Source organism: Ylistrum balloti, unplaced genomic scaffold, assembly GCF_031769215.1.
Source record: "Ylistrum balloti isolate Yb309-2 unplaced genomic scaffold, AGI_CSIRO_Ybal_v1 Utg369566, whole genome shotgun sequence".
NCBI classification, from domain to species: Eukaryota; Metazoa; Mollusca; class Bivalvia; order Pectinida; family Pectinidae; genus Ylistrum; species Ylistrum balloti.
The window spans coordinates 993123-1015443 of NW_026781864.1; the positions used below are offsets into that span (position 1 = coordinate 993123).

Here is a 22321-nt window from a genome sequence, read left to right on the forward strand (position 1 = left end):
AAAAATTTCAGATATTGAAAATGCTACTACATATATGTCTACATAAAAGTCACTCCAACATATTTTGTTTTAATTTAATATCCTGTTAAAAACTGATTCACATAGATATATTTAATCATTCTAGCATTTTGTGAAGTTGAACAAAATTAAACTAATCACAAATACATGTGAATGCTTACAGACTTTCAGCTCCTTTTTACTACTCATAAACAAACTTGGTTTTGGGAAAAATTTAAGCTTTCAAACTTTAAGAATGAAAAGGGAAAATTTCTGTTTGAAAGCAAATATTCTACAAAAGGCTCAAATATTTAATTCAATGCATGCTTAAAAAGTCATGAAAGAAAAAGAAAAAAACCTCCAGATATCACCAGCATTCTTCAGCTTTACTCTAGCATAGCAAATAAGCCAACATATTACCTTTATAGAAATGAAAGTTATAACTGACGTTATAATCATGTGAAATGAATCAAATATATATTGCCTGTATTGTGTCTTGTGAAAATATTTTGAAAATCAATTAAAAATAATGTATAGCTTGTTAATCAAATTTTGATATGGAAAAAAAAAAACTGTCCACTAATATTTCTGAAATTGGAGATATAGTGTCAATTGAATGGTACATGGTGTTAAATATGACTCTATCTTCATCAGTGATGTATAACTATAGGAATGTTCCAACTAAATCATCGATCAATGGGGAAAACAATTGAAACACTCATTTAAGAAGAATGCATGAGTGAAAAAAAAAACAGAAGAAATAAGTAGGTATAAAATCTATCTCGGCTGATCACATGCCTTTCATCTCACAACCTAAAAGTAATACATGTATGATGCACAGGAGCCATATGTGATGTACATTATTGGCATACTTTCAAAATTCTTTCCATATTTTATGTTGTCTTGGCATTTGTGTTGTGTTTTTTTTTTATTTTTCTTTATTTCTTCCATCCCTGCATGTCTAGTTGTGTGCATGTTTCATGCTAATGACAGGAGTGAACACATCTCCTATCCCAACAGTACACACACGTCAGAAACTTTTTAATTTCTGTCTGTTCTGCAGAGCATTAAATTTGCAAGGTATTATAATACTGGGATCAAGCTTGGTCATAAAAAATTCAGGTTTAAAAATATAATCAAGGGTTAATATTTCCTTATTTATTTGTTCCATCAAAAACTTAAATTCACCTTATATAGCAATTCACAAACATTAATAATCTTTGATAACTTAAACATGAAATCCCCGTCTATCTAAATATGAAGTTGATCATGGCTAATTGATGCACAGCCTTCCCTGCATTAGGTTAATGGTGCAACATGAATTGATCTCCTGGTGTATATATATATATGAACAGGATGTCTAAGTGTGTTACTTCTCTAATACATGCATGACCTGGCAAAGTGTTTAATAAAACTTGCTAGCACCAACAAAGTACTTAATGCAGAACTTCATAGCCATGTCAGCAAAAACATCTGACATTTTACAAAGCTTGTTATTAACCGTCTGTGAAAGTTTCTGGAAAGAGAAAACTCTTCATAAACTAGACAAAATATATCTACTGATAATAAATTTGTTGGATTACTTTTGTTTGTTTTTAGCAAGACGGATTGTGAGTATAAAGAAGACTAACTATACATTAAAAGTGGAACTAGACTGGGACTTATACACTTTTATACCTATGTGAGACACAGCCATTCAATATTGACTAAGGGTGATATAGACAAAGTGTTGTAAACCAGTGGATCAGGTTAAATCTTCAAGTCTCCGTCTTAACAAACCTGTTCTCAGAAATGGCCGGGACTAAGAAGGCAAAGCCCTGTTTTACAAACACTTCTACATATCATTTCATACATGTTTCAAATATATTCTAACATCCCAAAATTCTCCTATAAATTTAGATAAGCTTAACATATTGAAATGTATGCATATGTAAAAGGTATATGCCAAGTAATTTCTACACCTCATACTCACGTTTTATACAAATATATACATAATGCCTCAATGCTCTTGGACTTTTTACAATTTTCCCCATGTTTGATTTCAGACTTGGTAGTCATGCACTCTCTACAAAATATTCAAGCAGATAAACTATTAAAGTATCATATATCTAAAGCTTGACTGGTTTTTTTTTTTGAGTAAGGAATTTCTCTGGTATAAATGATATGTACACTGTGTCAAAGCACTGTAATCAACAGGATTTACAAACTAAAACTACCTCAGCAAGACTTAACTCTGATTGGACATTTCACCTTTATTTCCTGCCCCAGAAAGACTTAACTCTGATTGGACATTTTACCTTTATTTAACACCACAACAAGACTTAACTCTGATTGGATATTTTACCTTTATTTAACATCCCAGCAAGACTTAACTCTGATTGGACATTTTACCTTTATTTAACACCCCAGCAAGACTTAACTCTGATTGGACATTTCACCTTTATTTAACACCCCAGCAAGACTTAACTCTGATTGGACATTTTACCTTTATTTAACACCACAACAAGACTTAACTCTGATTGGACTTTTCACCTTTATTTAACACCCCAGCAAGACTTACTTCTGGTGGACATTTTACCTTTATTACTTGAGCAAAATTTAATTCTGACTGACATTTTACCCATATTTACCAACCCAGCAAGATTTAACTCTAATTGGACATTTTACCTTTATTTAACACCCCAGCAAGACTTAACTCTGATTGGACATTTTACCTTTATTTAACACCCCAGCAAGATTTAACTCTGATTGGACATTTTACCTTTAATTACCACCCCAGCAAGACTTAACTCTGATTGGACATTTTACCTTTATTTAACACCCCAGAAAGACTTAACTCTGATGGGACATTTTACCTTTATTTCATGCCCAAGAAAGACTTAACTCTGATTGGACATTTTACCTTTATTTAACACCCCAGCAAGACTTAACTCTGATTGGACATTTTACCTTTATTTAACACCACAACAAGACTTAACTCTGATTGGACATTTTACCTTTATTTAACACCCCAGCAAGACTTAACTCTGATTGGACATTTTACCTTTATTTAACACCCCAGCAAGACTTAACTCTGATTGGACATTTTACCTTTATTTACCAACCCAGCAAGATTTAACTCATTGGACATTTTACCTTTATTTAACACCCCAGCAAGACTTAACTCTGATTGGACATTTTACCTTTATTTAACACCCCAGCAAGACTTAACTCTGATTGGACATTTTACCTTTATTTAACACCCCAGCAAGACTTAACTCAATTGGACATTTTACCTTTATTTAACTCTGACCTCTGACTTGGATTTAACACCCCAGCAAGATTTTACCTTTATTTAACACCCCAGCAAGACTTAACTCTAATTGGACATTTTACCTTTATTTAACACCCCAGCAAGACTTAACTCTGATTGGACATTTTACCTTTATTTAACACCCCAGCAAGACTTAACTCTGATTGGACATTTTACCTTTATTTAACACCCCAGCAAGACTTAACTCTGATTGGACATTTTACCTTTATTTGACATCCCAGCAAGACTTAACTCTGATTGGACATTTCACCTTTATTTAAACTGACATTTTACTTTATTACCAAAATTTAATTCTGATGACATTTCACCTTTATTTAACACCCCAGCAAGACTTAACTCTGATTGGACATTTTACCTTTATTTAACACCCCAGCAAGACTTAACTCTGATTGGACATTTCACCTTTATTTCCTGCCCCAGAAAGACTTAACTCTAATTGGACATTTTACCTTTATTTAACACCCCTGCAAGAACTAATTTTGATGGATATCTTACATTTATGTTCCTGGTTACTTATCAGGCAAAACTAAAATAATATGTCTATCGGGATATTTTTGCTCCAGGTTATTTTTGCCCTTGTACATGAATTTACAACAGTTTCATTTCACCCTCTTGGGATGACATAGAAGGGTTCTATAACTGTAATAAATTTCCACCAATTCTTTTATTCATCCTTCCTCTTCATGGAGGAAAATGGCATAAATCAAACAAAAACGAAAAATTCCCAGCACATATGTAACATTCTGCACTGGAACCATGGGATTACTTCACTGAAAATTAAACACTTGAACACTTTCTCAAGGAAACCATAGAAATTTACAAAATCTTGTCACAAAAATGGAAAGTTATTATTGTAACAGACACTAATAACACTATAGACACTACAAATATGACATTGTCCTCGCCATCTTATCTGAAGAAAACCAACCTTATTATTGTCCAATGAAGGTCTCATAATAGGCAATATGATAGCAGTAAATTAAAATTTTTTTTTTAAAAATCGGATTGCTGGGATCTAAACTTGAATTACTATGGTACATGGTCTGATTATAACAATATGGTACAGTGAGCATGTACCAGTGAATTTGAAAATTAGCTCATTCTTTACCACAGATTGAAGAGTGAAACATGGAATTACTGGGAGGATGTTTCAGAACACATCTTATTATAGCTTACAAACCACTAATTATACAACTGAAGAGCGAGTATATAACTTGTACACATAAATGTGAAGATCCTCTTCAGCTTTTTAAGAAGACACAACAAAGCACTACATACTACAGTGTCCCGAGACAGATCTTACAACTCTATTAACACTACAGAAATCTACTTTGTTCATCAGGTATGTTCACCAAGATATAAAAGGTGTGGCTTTACATATACAGGTGTATAGCAACCGAGCAAATCAGGTGTAAGATATCATTTGATAATTTTTCATACCACAGACTTACCTTTAATTCTTCAAGTATCTACATTATAAAGTACATAGGTAAAATGTTTACTTCAGATAAAAGCAAGCACAGGGACCTACCGTTAAAGATTCTCGCTTGCGGCCACTCGTGACGAAGGTGAAACCCTGAGTCTCTATGGCAACGCCAGTTCTTTGGACATGCTCTTCAACATACCTGTAACAAAGAAGGAACATTTAAACCAACATCAAACTATTCTTCATTTTAGTTGTAACTTACTGAAGCAAAAAGCAACCAGTCAGAAGCTTCTAAAAGCCAGCTTCCATCTTTTAAACTACCAATTTCTTTATTATCAATACATTCAAATGAGCCAAAACAGGACCCATTAGAAGTGCTACTGAAGAACATGTTTGTGGCTACCTATAGTTCAGGACCAGATTTGTAAATCGATCCTAAATGCTGCCAATTCATCAACTTGTGAGACAGTGATGTTTTGAGGTGGGATTTCCATGAAGAAGCAGCTGTCAATGATGTCTACCTTACTGAACATCACAAGGAAGGCCCACCACATGCTATCAAAAGCAATAGGGATTAACTAGCAGAGTGAATATATTGATATTTGTAAAAATGTGTATCTATTGATAACTGACCTATCACTGACAGCTATTAATCAAACAGATGTCAGCAAAATCATAAAGTCAAAACCAATGAAATTGCCATGTTTTAGGAAAAGCTCTGAAAAGAAATAGTCATCATGATATCTAGGTATGTATATATCTGGCTATAAGACCTGACAATAACATTTCTATAGAATTAATGTAGTTTAAAATTACAATTATATTAGCAACATATAGAGATTTCTATTTCGGCCTAGAATTTTTCATTACTATGGATGATTGATATTGGTTTAGAGTGATAATATTTATGATTAATATTGAGAACAGGCCATTTATAAAGCATGACAAAAGCTGTGCTGTTCATTATAGGACCATACAAAAATAATTATGGATCTGAAAGGTTAAAACAAAACAAGAAACACTGACATGACAACAGTCTTAATCTTACATCAAACTCGATGAAACTGTATCAAAATAGGAAACAAAAAAGAAAGATTTATATGGAGACTCTTTGAAAAATATACGGAAATCAAAAACAGGTCTCCAAGATGAGAAAGCATCTTCTGCTTCATTGACGACATCAGCCATGTAGATCTTGGTCAATCAAAAAAAAAGGCAAAATATTGTCAAGGAGACCATACAGCAACAACACAAACGTATCAAAAAGTCCTATGCAATTTCTAAGTTGATACATTCAATTTGTCAATTTTCTAGCTAACATACTCACTTCTGCTTTTTGTTTTAATTCCTTACGATCAATTAATCAAATGGAAGAACACATTTTAAAATATAGTTGCATTTCATAATGTAGTGCCAGAATTACTTTATGAATGCTTGAATTACCATAGAAACATCTGCAACAGAACAAAGGTTTGGTTTTACTATATATTTCAAAATTGTTTGCATGTGAAACAGTAACACTAAAAATTCAGGTTTTCACAAGAACAAACAATGCTGATTCAAAATTTAGTCATTTTGTGAGACGTTTTGTTAAAATTTTCCTCAAATAATCGATAAAAAAAACCTGACAGATACCTGATGTATAACGTTGATCTAGTACTTCATTTCTTTGTAAACCAATAGTTATACCACAATCCTGATGCTGCAGTTTCTAGAAGCTTTGTACCATCACAAAACAGATGTGTATGTTTGGTCAAGAGCTAAGTTGACACTGATGTGTAGATTCTGCACAATACCATAGCTGGTCAAGAGTCTGTCTAACACTGATGCGTATATGAAGCAGTCGCTGCGAGACAAAAAGACAGACACTGCTGCATGGTTGTGTCGCGTGCTAACCTGCAGTATAATGTACATACAAGCAGATGCAGCAGTGTTAGGAGGAATCGTCTATAAGGAATAGCGTACAAGAATTCCCAACACATAAGTCTGCAGACGTTCACTCAGCATATAAGCTTTCCAATGAAGTTGCACCTCTCTTCCCTTCAGTCAGTATATATATTACACAAGTGTTTCAGCTAACCATCCTTCCGTAGTAATCAATATTCTGTGAGCTTGAAGACATGTAATAACTTTATACAACAAAATCCCAGTCTCAGCTCTTCTCTTGGCTTGCCTTATAACACAACCTTATATGCTATATACTATATAATATACATGTACAAATACTACAAACTTCCAACAGAAGGTTCATTTGCTGTTGAACCACCATTCTTACTGACGAGGTCTTATATTGCAGCATTTCAAATCCAAAACTATGCAAATTACTCAGTATTACCATTTTACAGAACAGATAATTCACAATTTTCAAACTACTATAGCACATGATCAAACAAAAATTGAACAGCATCAATAAAAAATTGACTTTAAATTTGGTGTTGATACGTCGCTGGTAACCCTTCAATGGTCTTGGGTTATCGACAATGGTGTTTAATATAATCAACTCATGTTGCAGGGTTACCGACCATGAGGTTATTATAACAGATAGTTTACTAGATATACATTTTTTTTTTCTGGCAATTTTGAATTTATGTATATAATTATAACCCTTACAATAAACCTATGACAAGCAGGAATGCAATATTCTGTGTCTGGCTCTAAATGTCCTATTTAAAAAAAACTCTGCTGTTAGCTTTTTCTTTATTGAAAGCTAGCTATCATTATGGCAGGTTGTTTACTGCATTTGATTGGTTGACCCTATCAAATAAAGATTTAGGCTTGTCATTAAAATGTTCTTTTTATAATCACGAATTTGACTACAGAGTGACTGTCAATAAGTCACTAAAGCAGGGGGTATCAATTTCAGTTTAAGCAAATGGGGCAAATCAGTTTCATTTCCAATTCTTTTTGTAACAGTTAGAAGCAAATATAATGAGCAAAATTTAAGTCACTTACTGAACAAAATTTATCTACAAAAGGTTAAAACAACTTTGAATAATAATCCAAGAAAATTATGTTCTTGTTCAAAGATTAGAAATGTTCATGTTGGACTGAATCATAACCATAACTTAAGCCAAGACATTTTCATTTAAAAAACCTTGAAAATCAGGTAAGTTTTAAGAGTAAGGATTGATAAAAGTCGTCTCGAACAAGCTCCAGTTCACATAAGTCATTTCTGTAGCGCCATTTCTACATTTAATCTGCAAAATCCCAAAGATCAGCAGGAAATGTTTATTCTGAGTTTCATTTGCATAATACACTGCAGACAAGCTATCAGTGGCCTCTCTGCCAAGAACTGATATTTTTTTCGGATTCTGTGTTTTGTGGTATTAGTCCACCGTGTGATGAAGCCAGTTTTCACAACTGTGCGAAAATGGTAATGTCAGTGTTTGTTTCATTTGTGCATATTTCTGCTGGTATGTTAGGTGTTTCAGGTAGCTTATTAATAAGAATTTCATTAAGATTGGCTGATAAGAAATTTACAAAAACACTTGTTACATTCAAGAAAAATATTTTGACTGACAAGTAAAATTTTCTGGATTCACTGTCAATGCTCTAGAGGTTTACCATAACTTTCATCCCTTATCCCCCAAAAGGCCTGAACTTTCCCCCCTCATTCTTCAAAGAACCATAGCTTTTACACCATCCCCCAAAGAACCATCTTTTATCCCCATCCCCCAAAGAACAATAACTTTTTTACCCTATTCCCATAGAACCATAAATTTATCCCAATATCCCAAAAGCAATTGTTTCTTTTATGATAAACTTTCTATTGAATAATTCGAAACATTTACTAACAAAACTTGCTAGGAATGCTCTAAAAAGGCGTTTTTCATAAATTTATGTAACTTATGTCCCAAAAAGAATATTTCCAAAAGATTGATGTTTAAATATACCAAGTAAACATCACAGCTGTTGTTGATTTCAAGAAATTTGCAACCTCATCAATCAGGATTACATTTAACAATGATCTATAGTATAATTGATACCATGGATGAGGTTTGTTGTCATGTTTCAAGGTAGAAGTCACCCTTACTAGAAAAGCTAGCTTTTTATCTCAGGGACAAAGTTCACAAGAACAAAACAGGATTGTACTTCATAATAATCACATCAGAGTTATAGACACCATTATTACTATTTACCAAAATATATAATTACTTGTCTTTTTCATGTAGAACTGCCAAGGCTACATTCTACCATAAGCACACTCTTATCCTATTTAGAATCAAACATTTCATTTTCAGAATTTCTGATTCCATACACAATTGGGCAAGAGGCATTAAAGCCTTTGAAAATCCTCTTTTCAGAAAAGGAAATACCCATATACGTCGAGACCAAAATTAAAAATATTTTTTTTTCCTTATCTTTTCTCAAATCTCTAGATAGAGTTCAGTCCTGTTTAGAGATTTTTCAGTAGATACAGATTGGTGTTAGTTACTGTGTTCATTCCACTTAAAATGATACACGTCATAAATATCTGATCGTTATTACCCAACCTTATCTTCACAGTTCATATTTATGAATGTGTATTGATCAACAGAATGCGTCCTTATGATAAGCAAGTGTTTTTTAATGATGAGGATTAAATAATGCTGACATAGCACAGGCAATGTCTGGAGATGTGTCTATTGAAGAGACAGTGGTCAGCTGAGGCAATGACGAGTTAAGCAGTTATTTTTAGCCGATGCAGACGATTCAGGAATGATTCTATCGATGGGGCGAGAATATTAATGTATATTTCTACTAGCTCTCTATTGCTACTATTTATACCTACCTAACGATAAATTATCAAATAATAAATAATATCCTATTGGGCATCAGACTATAACGTATCTATCATGGAAGTTAACTCTATTAACGTCCTTAAAAATTCCAGTGAAATTTGTGAAGCATTCACATGACATTCACAATATATGTCCCTGATCGGGTGACATAAATTCTATCACTGAGTTAGCTAGATATTAAGCTCTGTACTTTGTCGAGTTTACTACTCTGTGAACAGCCAGGGTCATTATGTGGTAGAGTCTCATTGTAGTAGCTGTACTGGCTACTTCACTGATCAACATACTGGACCATCACATGCCATTCAGGGCAATTAGGATAAAGTGTTTTGCCCAGGGACAAAACAATGCCAGCACAGACCAGTTCGTTTCTCAGCTTCCTGAAAAACACAAATCGCCATAGATAGGATAGAACCAATCACACACCAACGACCTTTATTTAAATCTAACAAACCTGTCCAAACCTGATTTCATCACCTTGTTTCTGCTGCCCTAATAACGCCCATAAATATGTGCCTTGTTTTGAAATTTATGAGCTACTATCAACACCATGGTAAGGCAAACATTTCAGTAGGCCTATGAGTATAGATATGATTGAAGGCATCTGTACTGAGCAGGCATAAGCTCTTCTACATTTTTTCCCTAAAGAGATGCTGCATTGGTGACATATTCTGGGTATTCCACTTGATATAGTGTTTGTCTATTGGGTTTCTATGACTGATACTCTAACATGTATCAACTAACCAGCAATGATGCTGTTTCATGCAACATTAATGACCGACAATGACAAGTTCAATACCCATCCCGATCCAGATCATATCTTTCATTCTGTGCACAGACAAGAAAAAGTTTATCATTATGATAATACTTTTATTTTTACTTAAACTAAATTTATTTCTTCAATTGAGACCATTGTAAACTGGGAACCCTTTGGACTTTTGTCTTAAACTCAAGTATGTTAATTGCTCTGCAACAAACTTCAAGATTTTATACATCGCCATCCAACTGAAACACCCCCAGCCAATATCGCAATACTAAATCATAAATCTTACATCTCATGTACACCATAAAAGTTTAACAAAAGTCTTATCGTTAAGCATTTTTCTGTACAGGTTAGCTTGCATGGTTTCAACAACTAACAGCCAAGTAAGTAGTACAGCATAGGCTCCCTGAGCTTGAAGCAACATGTGTATTATAACTGATCTGGAAAAAATAGCCGACTCAGCATCTAGGCTATCCCCAGTGTAGTAAGTCTGCCAATCCATGTAATATCTTCTTAGACCTTAATCCAGAGTAGGTGTAATGGTAGCACCAAACCAAAGATAAATTTTAATATTTAATACCTAGAATCTATAAACATGTGTGTATGTTCTGAAACTATTAAACACATATTATTTTATATTAAGTCAGAGAAAGAGATGCAGTTCAGATGAAACACATGTATAAAGGTATTATACAAAAAAAGCTATGAAAAAAGGAAATTAAAACAACTATAAAAGAAATGTTAAAATGACATTGTATGACAAGCTTGCATGTTGTTGTTACTTTAAGTAAGTTAACTAACGATAAGTTGGTCAACAGAGATTGGACATGGCAGTCTCAGGTGAAAATCCAGGTGTCAGGTATAATACTTTTACTATATGGTTCCCCAGTGATAAATTATGCAGGCAGCAAACTTGACCAGAGTTATTCTGGAAAGCATATGGTGGGCCTCCCAACTTATGTTCAGTAAGGTAGCCACAAGTTACTACAAACAAACAGAGACCCTTCTTGCATGTAATAAATTATGCAGCAAGCAAACAATGAAAAGATTAAGTATAAATGATAACACTTTAAATGATTCAATAAATACATATTTACAAAAGTAAACATGCTTTATCTGAATTTTCTTTTAAAAAAAAAAGAATTTAGTACAGATTTAAATTTGAAGACAAAACATGCACTGATCGATACATGTAATAAAGTGTTACATATATGTGCAATATCTCATCAATACATGTGTAAATGTATACATCATTATTTTGTGAATATGTTAGCTATCAGGCAGTTTTTACTAAATGGATAAAATTCTGATAAAATGGTCTGCATGTGACATGAAATGGAAAATGAGCATTGCGTAATACAATTGTCTATGTTTATTTATTCATGATGCACTATAAAATAGCCATGGTGAAGACAGCTAAATTCTGATTTATCAATCATTCTAACCTTACCAAAACCCTTAACTAAATTTCCCTGTGTCAGCAAATTTTGGATGAATAAAAACGTTTATTATATCAGATAAAAAGGTGTGGTATGACATGATTATTCCTCCTTGTTTAATAGCCTAGTTTATACCATTGTACAACTGATCATGGATACCATCAAAAGTCAGGCTTTTTTGTAACATCAGCAAAATCCTTTTCGTAATGCAACACAACTGAGGAAAGTCTGAACCAACAATATTTCTCGACCTTTGCAAGTTTCATCCAAAGTGAATCAATGATTTTGTAGACATGTAGTCTACCCTACAGAAATCAATAGTCACAACCAAAAAACATGCAACAATATTTTTTGCTTAATCCGCATTTTTCACAAAGATGGTCTCTTCTAGACCTGCTAATTCTGATAATGTACAATACGAATCATATCAAACAATCTATATACAATGAAAATCAAGTAATATTGATAAGATACATGGGCTTTTCTCTATAATTTCCTCTCCCCTACATGGACAAGGGAAGACATGGCCCTTTCAATGCCCTAAAAAGACACATGCGGAAACAAATTGTGTTGTCATAGCAATAATTGACAATATAATTATTCCAGCTGACAATTTGCTGTCAACAGTGATGGTGAAACAATTAAAAAAAAACAACTGCATTTTACCAGGAACATAAGTCCTGATCTGGCGATTGTTTTTTCAAACTAAAAATACAGTACAATTTGTTTGAGCGTACATCTATGTTATAATCATATTAATAAAAGTGTCTTACATTCCCTCCACCCAAACAACAGTCATTTCTATTCATACAAGAAGTAATACACATTCTTAAACAAATTTGAATACAGTGAAAATGTGACTCCACCTATATCCCGTCACCAAGCACTCGATTAGTTATGCTATGGTGACGTGGTATAAGCATGCTATTCATGGTGTAAGGCGATAAAACCAGGTACACGTAGATAGGTAAGACAAAAATGAATGGAATTTCATTCAAGCTATCTTCAGGTATCAAGGCTATAACATTCATGGTTCTGTATTTTCCCTTACACACAGGGTTACAGAGAATATCTGTATTATCGTTACACAAAGGATTACAGAAAAATATCTATTCTCTTTACACATAGGATTACAGAAAAATATCTATTCTCTTTACACAAAGGATTACAGAAAAATATCTATTCTCTTTACACAAAGGATTACAGAAAAATATCTTTTCTCTTTACACAAAGGATTACAGAAAAATATCTTTTCTCTTTAAACGTAGCATTACAGAAAAATAACTTTTCTTTTTACACACAGGATTACAGAAAAATATCTTTTCTCTTTACACAAAGGATTACAGAATATACAGAGGAAATCTTATGATATACTGTTTAATTAATATGGGCAATGCTTGAAACAAGATGACGCCATACTGAATAGGATGTTTTATGTTATACTCTACAAATTTATACTGTTATCTGACAAGAATTGCTTCCAAAATCTGTTTTTATATACCAAATTAAAGAAAACTATAAAAGGACACAGGAATTCTTTGATAGAAAACAAATTGCACAGGAAAATTGTCAAATTTCAATGCAGTGATTGTAGACTGCAGTGATAATGTCAAATTTTTATCAAATGGATTAATTTGTTTTTTTACTGGGAAAAATGTAATAAAGATCTTTAATCTCTTTACAACTAGGATAATCTTTGTACGTCATTTAAAAGAAGTCTTAATAATTGTAAAGACATCAATTCTACTGTCACTATTTTCAAACAAAAAGATTAAGATTTTTTTCATTTTATAATGAAAATTTTACTATTAAAATTCAATTCCAATTTAAATTACAAAACTTGATCTTATTCTTCAGGAATTAATGGCTTACAAAAATTGGTTCATGACCATCTTTGCAACTATCAAGACATATTTCATTAAAAAAATGAAATAAATTTAACAATGCCATTAGCTTGTTCAACAAAGTGCACATCATTGGATGGTACCAAGTCAGGGTTGTCAGATCTTTAGCATAGATATACAATATAAGACTTGGCATCTCAAAGATCACGAAAAAAGATAGTGAAGGCCATTAGTTACCCATTCCTCAGCATCAATTAATCTGGCATGAGAAATCTCAGTTATCATGAGTTAATTCAGAGGCTCCATTCTCCACCTCCAGGCACAATTAAAAAATGGTGGCACTATAAAATGACTCTCCTGGAGCTTCCATCCTCCAAGCACAATTCCATGAAGTTGTGAAGAGGTCATTCAGTGGCTCAACAATATTAACCTTGCATGACTAATAGGACTTATCAAGAGTTCCCTGGCTCCAATTTCTTGGCGCTTTTTCAATAGGTGGGGCTGCAAAGAGGCCATTCAGTAGCTTTGTTCTCCACTATGTTTTAATGTGGTGGTGCGATAAAGAGGACATTCTTTCGGCTACATTTTCCAGGCATTTTTCCATGAGGCAACTCTATAAAGTCACTCTTTGGCTCTATCCTCTAGGCATACTTCCAGTCCTTCAGTGGCTTTATCCTAACAGAACATTTTAACATTGTAATGCGTTAAAAGACCCTCATATGACTCCATCCTCAAGGCATATTTCACAGAATAAGCAAATAAAGAGGCCCTTAAATTATAATAGAGGTCCATGAATGGCTCCATCTTCAAGCAAATTTCAGCGGAGAACAAGAAAGAGGTCGCTCAGCTGTTCCATCTTCTTAGCACATTTCCATCAGGTGGTGCATTAAAGAGGCCCTTCTGTTGCTATATCAGCTTTCAATGAGATGTCCCTAGGAGTTCCTTCAGTAGCTGCATCTACTATATTTCAGTGACATTCTCTTGGTACATGTGAGAAATAGATCTGCGGTCCACCCCTCTCGATGTCACATGATTATCATCTGATTATCCAAGTTATTTAAAGGTAATGCTTACACACTCAATCAATACAAATAATTTTGTTTAACAACAACTTTTTTCCAAAGTAAAGAATGCAGCAGACCTTCATTTAAAATATTCAAAAGAAAAGAGTAGCATGGTTGAAAAAAACTATGTGCCAATGATGGTCGATGTGTGTGTTTGTTGTAATACTTTGAGCTGGCTTTATTTTGAGCTGTATATACATTTCTATGGTGCCAACCTCTACAATTTACTATGAAGTGCCAAAATTGCAGAGTAGGCAGATCACTATTGCATTGTGAGGTAGGCACAAGTGCCGCACTCTTCACATATTGTATGGAGCGCTCTGCTGCTACTTGCAGACAAAATTATTGATTCTGGAGATACAGAGCCCTCAACTTACATCTAACCAGACTTCCATAAAACAAATGGATAGAATCACATACTCAAGAAATGAAAAAGTAACATTGCTATAGGAAATGTTATTTCAACCTTTTTTCCCCAGAAAACATTAATATTCAGAAGAGCAGTTCAAAAAATGACAGTAATTAAATTCAGTTTCTTCAACAGAGTTTCAGATCTCATTAACGGCTATCCAACACTTAATCCTATCACTTTTCATATCAATTAAATTCTGTATTAACTTGTTTTGCATAAGCAATTTTAAGCTTTAACTATAGACAAAAACATCTAAAAAGGCATCAATGAAAAGAAGAAAAATAAAATTGAATTGTACTTTTATATATGGCTATTCTAGTGTGTAAGATCAGCTGATTTTAGTAAGCAAATTTCAGAAATCAGAAGGCCAAAAGACCTTAACGGTTGTAAAACTGGAGGCCCATAGACCTTAATGGTAAGAAAACAGGAGACTTGTAGGCCTCAACTGTGATCTAATCTGTCATTACTTTTTAAGTATCAAGGTGTAGCATACCTTACCAATGATCAGTTTTAATTCCTCACCTATTAAACACATGCAATAGTACATTATTTTAGCATTTCTAGAACAAGAAACTTTCTATAGTGCAAAAATTAGTTCTTCCCAAAATTTGATCATTGACACCATATGCAATGGCACAATGTATGACATGATAAAAATGTAATTAAAGTCTCGCTCTAGATTCTAAATACAGAGCTTTTAATCTGAAATAGTTAAAATATAGTCAAAATTGTATTTACGTTAAATGGCCTTATCTGATCAGCTATCAGACAAGTTCTGACAAGCAGATCATGAAATAAACACTGGGACATTGCAGGCAGGCTATACAACGCCTACCCCATTTGAGGGTGTGTGTGTTATTAACATTACTGTGAAACTAATCCTAACCAACCATGTAATGGACATGAATATTTGGTCAGTTAAGATGAGGGTTCCTTTTGTTAACTTTAATACAGACAAAAAGAGAACTATGATACTTGTATATAATGTGAATTCACTACCAAAAATTTTTTCTTCAATGTTACTTCACCCAACTAAAAAAATCTTTTTCATTGCCTGGCAATATTAACACTTCATATCTATTGTAACACATGGCCTTCAAGATGGTTGGTTTGTCTGAAAGTTTTAACATGCAATATATTTCATGTTTTTGTTGACAACTATATCATATCTTCGGAAACGATGCTCTATTAATGTTTCTAATTCGTATGAGTTAACAGTATTCAATGACTTCCACGCATACTAGGGACAAAACTTACGATTGTTGCTACAGGTGTTGATTTTATGTTCCGCTACTTGGAACTAAAGATCTTGATCACCCAGGTAAGGTATAAAGACATAAAGCCAGTTCGAGAAGGATCAATATTTCAATTATTTCATCAGCAGTCAAACTTCTTTGAATCTAACTTTGGTGATTCAAACTTTCCGATGTACCAAAGTTTTTTTGGTAGTCCCTTGGACTTCGAAACTTCAAAGTGTGACTGCATAACAAGGACATCATTCTGTACATTGCTATTTCGGATTTGAGGAGGATCAGTTTGAGGAAGTTGTACTGTATGTATAATTATCAACACCAAAAAGATGAAACAAAACTGTACAAATCACTTGTTACCCTGAAGTGAGGTGGATCTATAAATTCAATGTTAACAACTACAGAGCTAGAAAGCCATAGTTTTAATTTATAATTTGCAGAAATTTTTGTTGTTATTTATAGAGATTTGTTTAACATAATCTCAATGATAAGATCAACAACATTAGTTCATCAAACGTATCAGTCTAAACACTTTCAGCTTAAGTCAGTGCGGACATTGCTTGGCAATATGCAGACTTTCTCTCTGCATCAAATGGCTACCAACGCCCATGCAGCAAACATCAGGCATTGATATATATGTATTAACCAATTTCATTACATTTTTGAAATACAACATAACATTTTCAGGTGAACATTTTTTGAGAAGTGAAAAGTTTTGACCTAACAGATCACAGTATTTAAAGAGAAAATATCACTTTCTATTGGAGTGCATTGTGATACCTACAAAGCTGATAACTCTTGAGATTGGTGAAAATATTATAGATTCTGAGATTGGTGAAAATTTGAGAATGGTGAAAATATTATAGATTCTGAGATTGGTGAAAATCTGAGAATGGTGAAAATATTATGGACTCGGAGATTGGTGAAAATATTATAGACTCAGAGATTGGTGAAAATCTGAGAATGGTGAAAATATTATAGACTCGGAGATTGGTGAAAATATTATTGACTCGGAGATTGGTGAAAATATTATAGACTCGGAGATTGGTGAAAATATTATAGACTCGGAGATTGGTGAAAATATTATAGACTCGGAGATTGGTGAAAATATTATAGACCAAGAGATAAGTGAAAATATTATAGACTCGGAGATTGGTGAAAATATTACTGACTCTGCGATTGGTGAAAATATTACCGACTTGGAGATTGGTGAAAATATTATAGACTCGGAGATTGGTGAAAATATTATAGACTGGGAGATTATTAAAAATATTTTAACACTATCAAGTGGTGAAAACTTAATAGTATTGAAATGATCCTGTCCATTCTGAATTGATGAATATTTTAATTCATATTTACTTTTGTTAATTATTGTGAAGAAATGGCGTCTTAGATGTGAAACTTCTGTATGTTACTCTACCAAGTTATGATAATACAACATGCAAATAGAACCAATAATGTCATCAATAACATGTGAAAAGAACAAATAGATGTAACATTTCCTGGGGTGAAAAACTTTTAATATTTTTTTCAATTGTGCTGCAAATTTGTGAAAAACATGAAATTTTTCTACCTAATATGATGAAATAGAACTGTTATTAATCAAGAGATAAAGAAAATCCCCTTTCTATATATCCAAATCTAAGCTGGTAAATTTCTTTACTTCTTCTTTCCCAACCGAAAATCCAAAAATATTTTCTATAAGAGCCAGCAATCAGCCGATCTGACGGACTTTTTTAATGTGGGCTGGTTGATTTTGACGAAAATCATAATTTTTTCTTTCTGACTGAAAATTTACTTCTTTCATGTGCCTGACCTTTGTAAATTGTGTTCTATATATCATCTTAATGTATATTTCAATAATATATTGGTATTTTATACTTGACCCTTGTAAAAAACTACAAAATTTGCTGCTTCTGGAGGTTTTTCATTGCGTTCTAAGTAGCTTAGAACCATTTAGATTCCAAAACAAGGGCTCTGCTGTTGATTTGCAGGGGCTACTGTCTCCCTGACCCAAGCCTGGCGTTTTGGCTGGCAAATAATTTCCAAAATATACATTTTCTGTATTGAAATAAAGTTCACTTTCTTTAAAGAAGGCATTGAGAGCAGTACTGGCAAAAGTTTCATTCTTTAATGAACACTCCATACAGATTTTACAAATGTGAAAGAATTTAATATCTTGCATTTCTGTTTCCTGAAAAGAAAATTCTGAAGCTTTTATAATTTTACTTACAGCTACATCAACACCAACCATGCCTAAGAGCCAGTTATGATTAAAATCAGTGTTAGTAGCGAAGAAGATGCGCAAAATATGAAAATATTCATGGACTGTATAAAGTACACACTAACACCACATCATTCTGGACCTTTGTAACGTCCTGGGCAAAAACCGTGTTCATTTTGTATTGATTCTTCTCAAACTCTACCTCATGCAAGATCAAAGCATGCTTTACTAATAAACAAACAATGTACAATAACAGGCAGGAATATGGAGTAAAGAAGATTTCATAGAAGACATACTACAAGTAAAAATAAAAAACAAAAAAACACTTACCAATTGATGAAAGAACTTTTTCCAGCAGAGTGGTTTCCTATCATTAAAACAGTGATCTTCTTCCTTGGTGCCAGCAGACTGATCCCCAGACTTTCAGCAATCTTCACCAGGCCTAAAACAAACAGGTATTGCAGCTTCAGTGAAACTAGTCTATTAGGGAAATAAGAAAGATTTCACTAGGTCAAAAACAGGTTTTGCAGCTCCAGTGAAACTAGTCTATTAGGGAAATAAGATCTTGCTAGGTCAAAAACAGATTTCACAATTCCAGTGAAACTAGTCTATTAGGGAAACAAGATCCACCTAGGTAAAAAACAAATTTTGCAGCTCCAGTGAAACTTGTCTATCACGGAAACAAAACAGATTTCACAACTCTAGTGAAACTTGTTTATTAGGGGAACAGTATCTCAACCAGGTCAAAAACAGGTTTCATGATTCCTGTGAAACTAGTTATTACGAGAACAGTATCTTCACTAGGTCAAAAACAGATATTGCAGCTCCAGTGAAACTAGTCTATTTGGGGAACAAGATCTTACTCTGTCAAAAATAGGTTTCACAACTCCAGTGAAACTAGTCTATTTGGGGAACAAGATCTTACTCTGTCAAAAATAGGTTTCACAACTCCAGTGAAACTAGTCTGATGAGAACGAAGATGATTTTACTCAACTGCAGAGAAACCTATGGAAGAGATCTTCCTTTGAAGCAAAAAAAGAAAGAGGTCACAACGCTAAGTGAAACCGGTCTAAAGGAAGGAGAAAACTTAACTGCAGTCCAAAGACAAACACATTTTACTCCTGTTAAACCTGTCTAAAGAGAAAAGACTTAACTGCAGTCCAAAGACAAACACATTTTACTCCTGTCAAACCTGTCTAAAGAGAAAAGAAAACTTAACTGCAGTCCAAAGACAAACACATTTTACTCCTGTCAAAACCGGTCTAAAGAGAAAAGACTTAACTGCAGTCCAAAGACAAACACATTTTACTCCTGTTAAACCTGTCTAAAGAGAAAAGAAAACTTAACTGCAGTCCAAAGACAAACACATTTTACTCCTGTTAAACCTGTCTAAAGAGAAAAGACTTAACTGCAGTCCAAAGACAAACACATTTTACTCCTGTCAAACCTGTCTAAAGAGAAAAGAAAACTTAACTGCAGTCCAAAGACAAACACATTTTACTCCTGTCAAACCGGTCTAAAGAGAAAAGACTTAACTGCAGTCCAAAGACAAACACATTTTACTCCTGTTAAACCTGTCTAAAGAGAAAAGACGACTTCACTGCAGTCCAAAGAAAAACACATTTTACTCCTGTTAAACCTGTCTAAAGAGAAAAGACGACTTAACTGCAGTCCAAAGACAAACACATTTTACTCCTGTTAAACCTGTCTAAAGAGAAAAGACGACTTCACTGCAGTCCAAAGAAAAACACATTTTACTCCTGTTAAACCTGTCTAAAGAGAAAAGACGACTTAACTGCAGTCCAAAGACAAACACATTTTACTCCTGTTAAACCTGTCTAAAGAGACAAGAAAACTTAACTGCAGTCCAAAGACAAACACATTTTACTCCTGTTAAACCTGTCTAAAGAGAAAAGACTTAACTGCAGTCCAAAGACAAACACATTTTACTCCTGTTAAAGAGAAAAGAAAACCTGTCTCAAAAGAAAAGAAAACTTAACTGCAGTCCAAAGACAAACACATTTTACTCCTGTTAAACCTGTCTAAAGAGAAAAGACTTAACTGCAGTCCAAAGACAAACACATTTTACTCCTGTTAAACCTGTCTAAAGAGAAAAGAAAACTTAACTGCAGTCCAAAGACAAACACATTTTACTCCTGTTAAACCTGTCTAAAGAGAAAAGACTTAACTGCAGTCCAAAGACAAACACATTTTACTCCTGTTAAACCTGTCTAAAGAGAAAAGAAAACTTAACTGCAGTCCAAAGACAAACACATTTTACTCCTGTTAAACCTGTCTAAAGAGAAAAGAAGACTTAACTGCAGTCCAAAGACAAACACATTTTACTCCTGTTAAACCTGTCTAAAGAGAACAAATTTTTCTTACAGGCAAAAAGCAAACAGATTTTATACCACTTCAGTGAAACCAGTCCAAAGTGGACCAAACTTCTACTGTATACCTAAAAACAAATAAGTATCTCCTATTCAAGTAAAACCAGCTCAAACATAACAGCAAAAACATACAGATTTAACAGCTCAAGCGAAACCAGGTTAAAGGGAAATGAGATATTCTTCAGATAAAAAAAAAAAAAAAAACAGACTTCCGAACTCCAATGAAACCAGTCTTAAGGGAACAAAAACAAATTTCACAACTCCAGATGAACTAATGCCTTCGTGTGATTTGGGTTGAGTAAGGAAGTGTAAGCTTCCCCTTTCTGTTGGATGACGATCAACTGGACAACACTGTGGCAAATACAAATATACTCTGTGTGATAATTTTTTTGTTTCAAAAGAGCATTGTACGATTCTGCCGATACATAATGATCTTTTAAACAATACTGTTTAAATGAGTTGTACAGAATGTTTATTATATGGTTTTAATTGGTTTCATTATTTCGAATAACTGAGCAGATTTGAAACTGTGCTGGTATGTTGAAGTCTTTTAATACGATTCAAAGCTTAACTGACATATTTACTTCACATGTCATTTGTAAAGAGTAATTCTATTTGCTATAAACAAGGAAATGCCATCTTTCTTTATCAGTTTAGTGATCTGAGCATAAATTATGGTTTTGCCCATCACTTCCCACGCAAGTATTCCTTTTCATCAAACCTCAAGACTATCCCCAAAAGGACACCTCCCAACAAGACAGGATGACATTTACTAAATTCTACAAAAAGTCTGAAATCTGACATAAAATACAGACCATTCAAAACTGTGGAAAACTGCAATTTTTGGGGGTATAAAGCCATACAGATAAAGGTCAAATGACTGTAAAGTCTATACATTGAATATGGCCAAGAATATCATGCAAATCTGCTTTTTGGTAGGAGTGATCAAGTCAAAATGTCAACTAGAGGTCATGATATTCCGATCTCATGATTTACTTAGATGATTCAGTACCAAGTCTGAATTTAAGAAAGAGTGACCAAAGGCATTTAGCTTTATATCAAAAGCTATACTTTTAATATTTCAAGTATGGAAGTCAAATAATACCCCCTCACTTCCCAAGAGCAGCTGGACCCTTTTAAGTAGACCTGACTCATCAATGATTTTGGTTTCCAAACAGGGATAGTGCCTCTTGTAAATATCTTAATTACTGTAAAATGATTGTGGATACTTTCCACTGGCAAGAACAGCTTTTTCTTCAGATAGCTTTTTCCAAAACCTGACCTGTTAAGTCTATCCCATTTCTATTGTGAAGGCCAGATCAAACATGTCAGCACACTTTACTTTCCTTTCTTGATCACTTCTCAAATGGCATTTTTTGTGGCAGATCTCCAGATACCTCGAGGCAACATCTTCAATGACA

At 33.6% G+C, this 22321-nt stretch overlaps 1 protein-coding gene across 1 annotated transcript in view; it reads right to left on the reverse strand.

Annotated features, from left to right (window-relative positions):
- Nucleotides 1-22321, reverse strand: part of LOC132555116 (uncharacterized) — a 61320-nt gene that overhangs the window by 34474 nt on the left and 4525 nt on the right. Inside the window, exons 2-3 of the mRNA XM_060219497.1 lie at nt 18841-18952; nt 4842-4935 (exon numbers count right to left, since the gene is read on the reverse strand). Of these exons, the coding sequence (XP_060075480.1) occupies nt 4842-4935; nt 18841-18952 (206 nt within the window). The remainder of the gene's footprint in view (nt 1-4841; nt 4936-18840; nt 18953-22321) is intronic.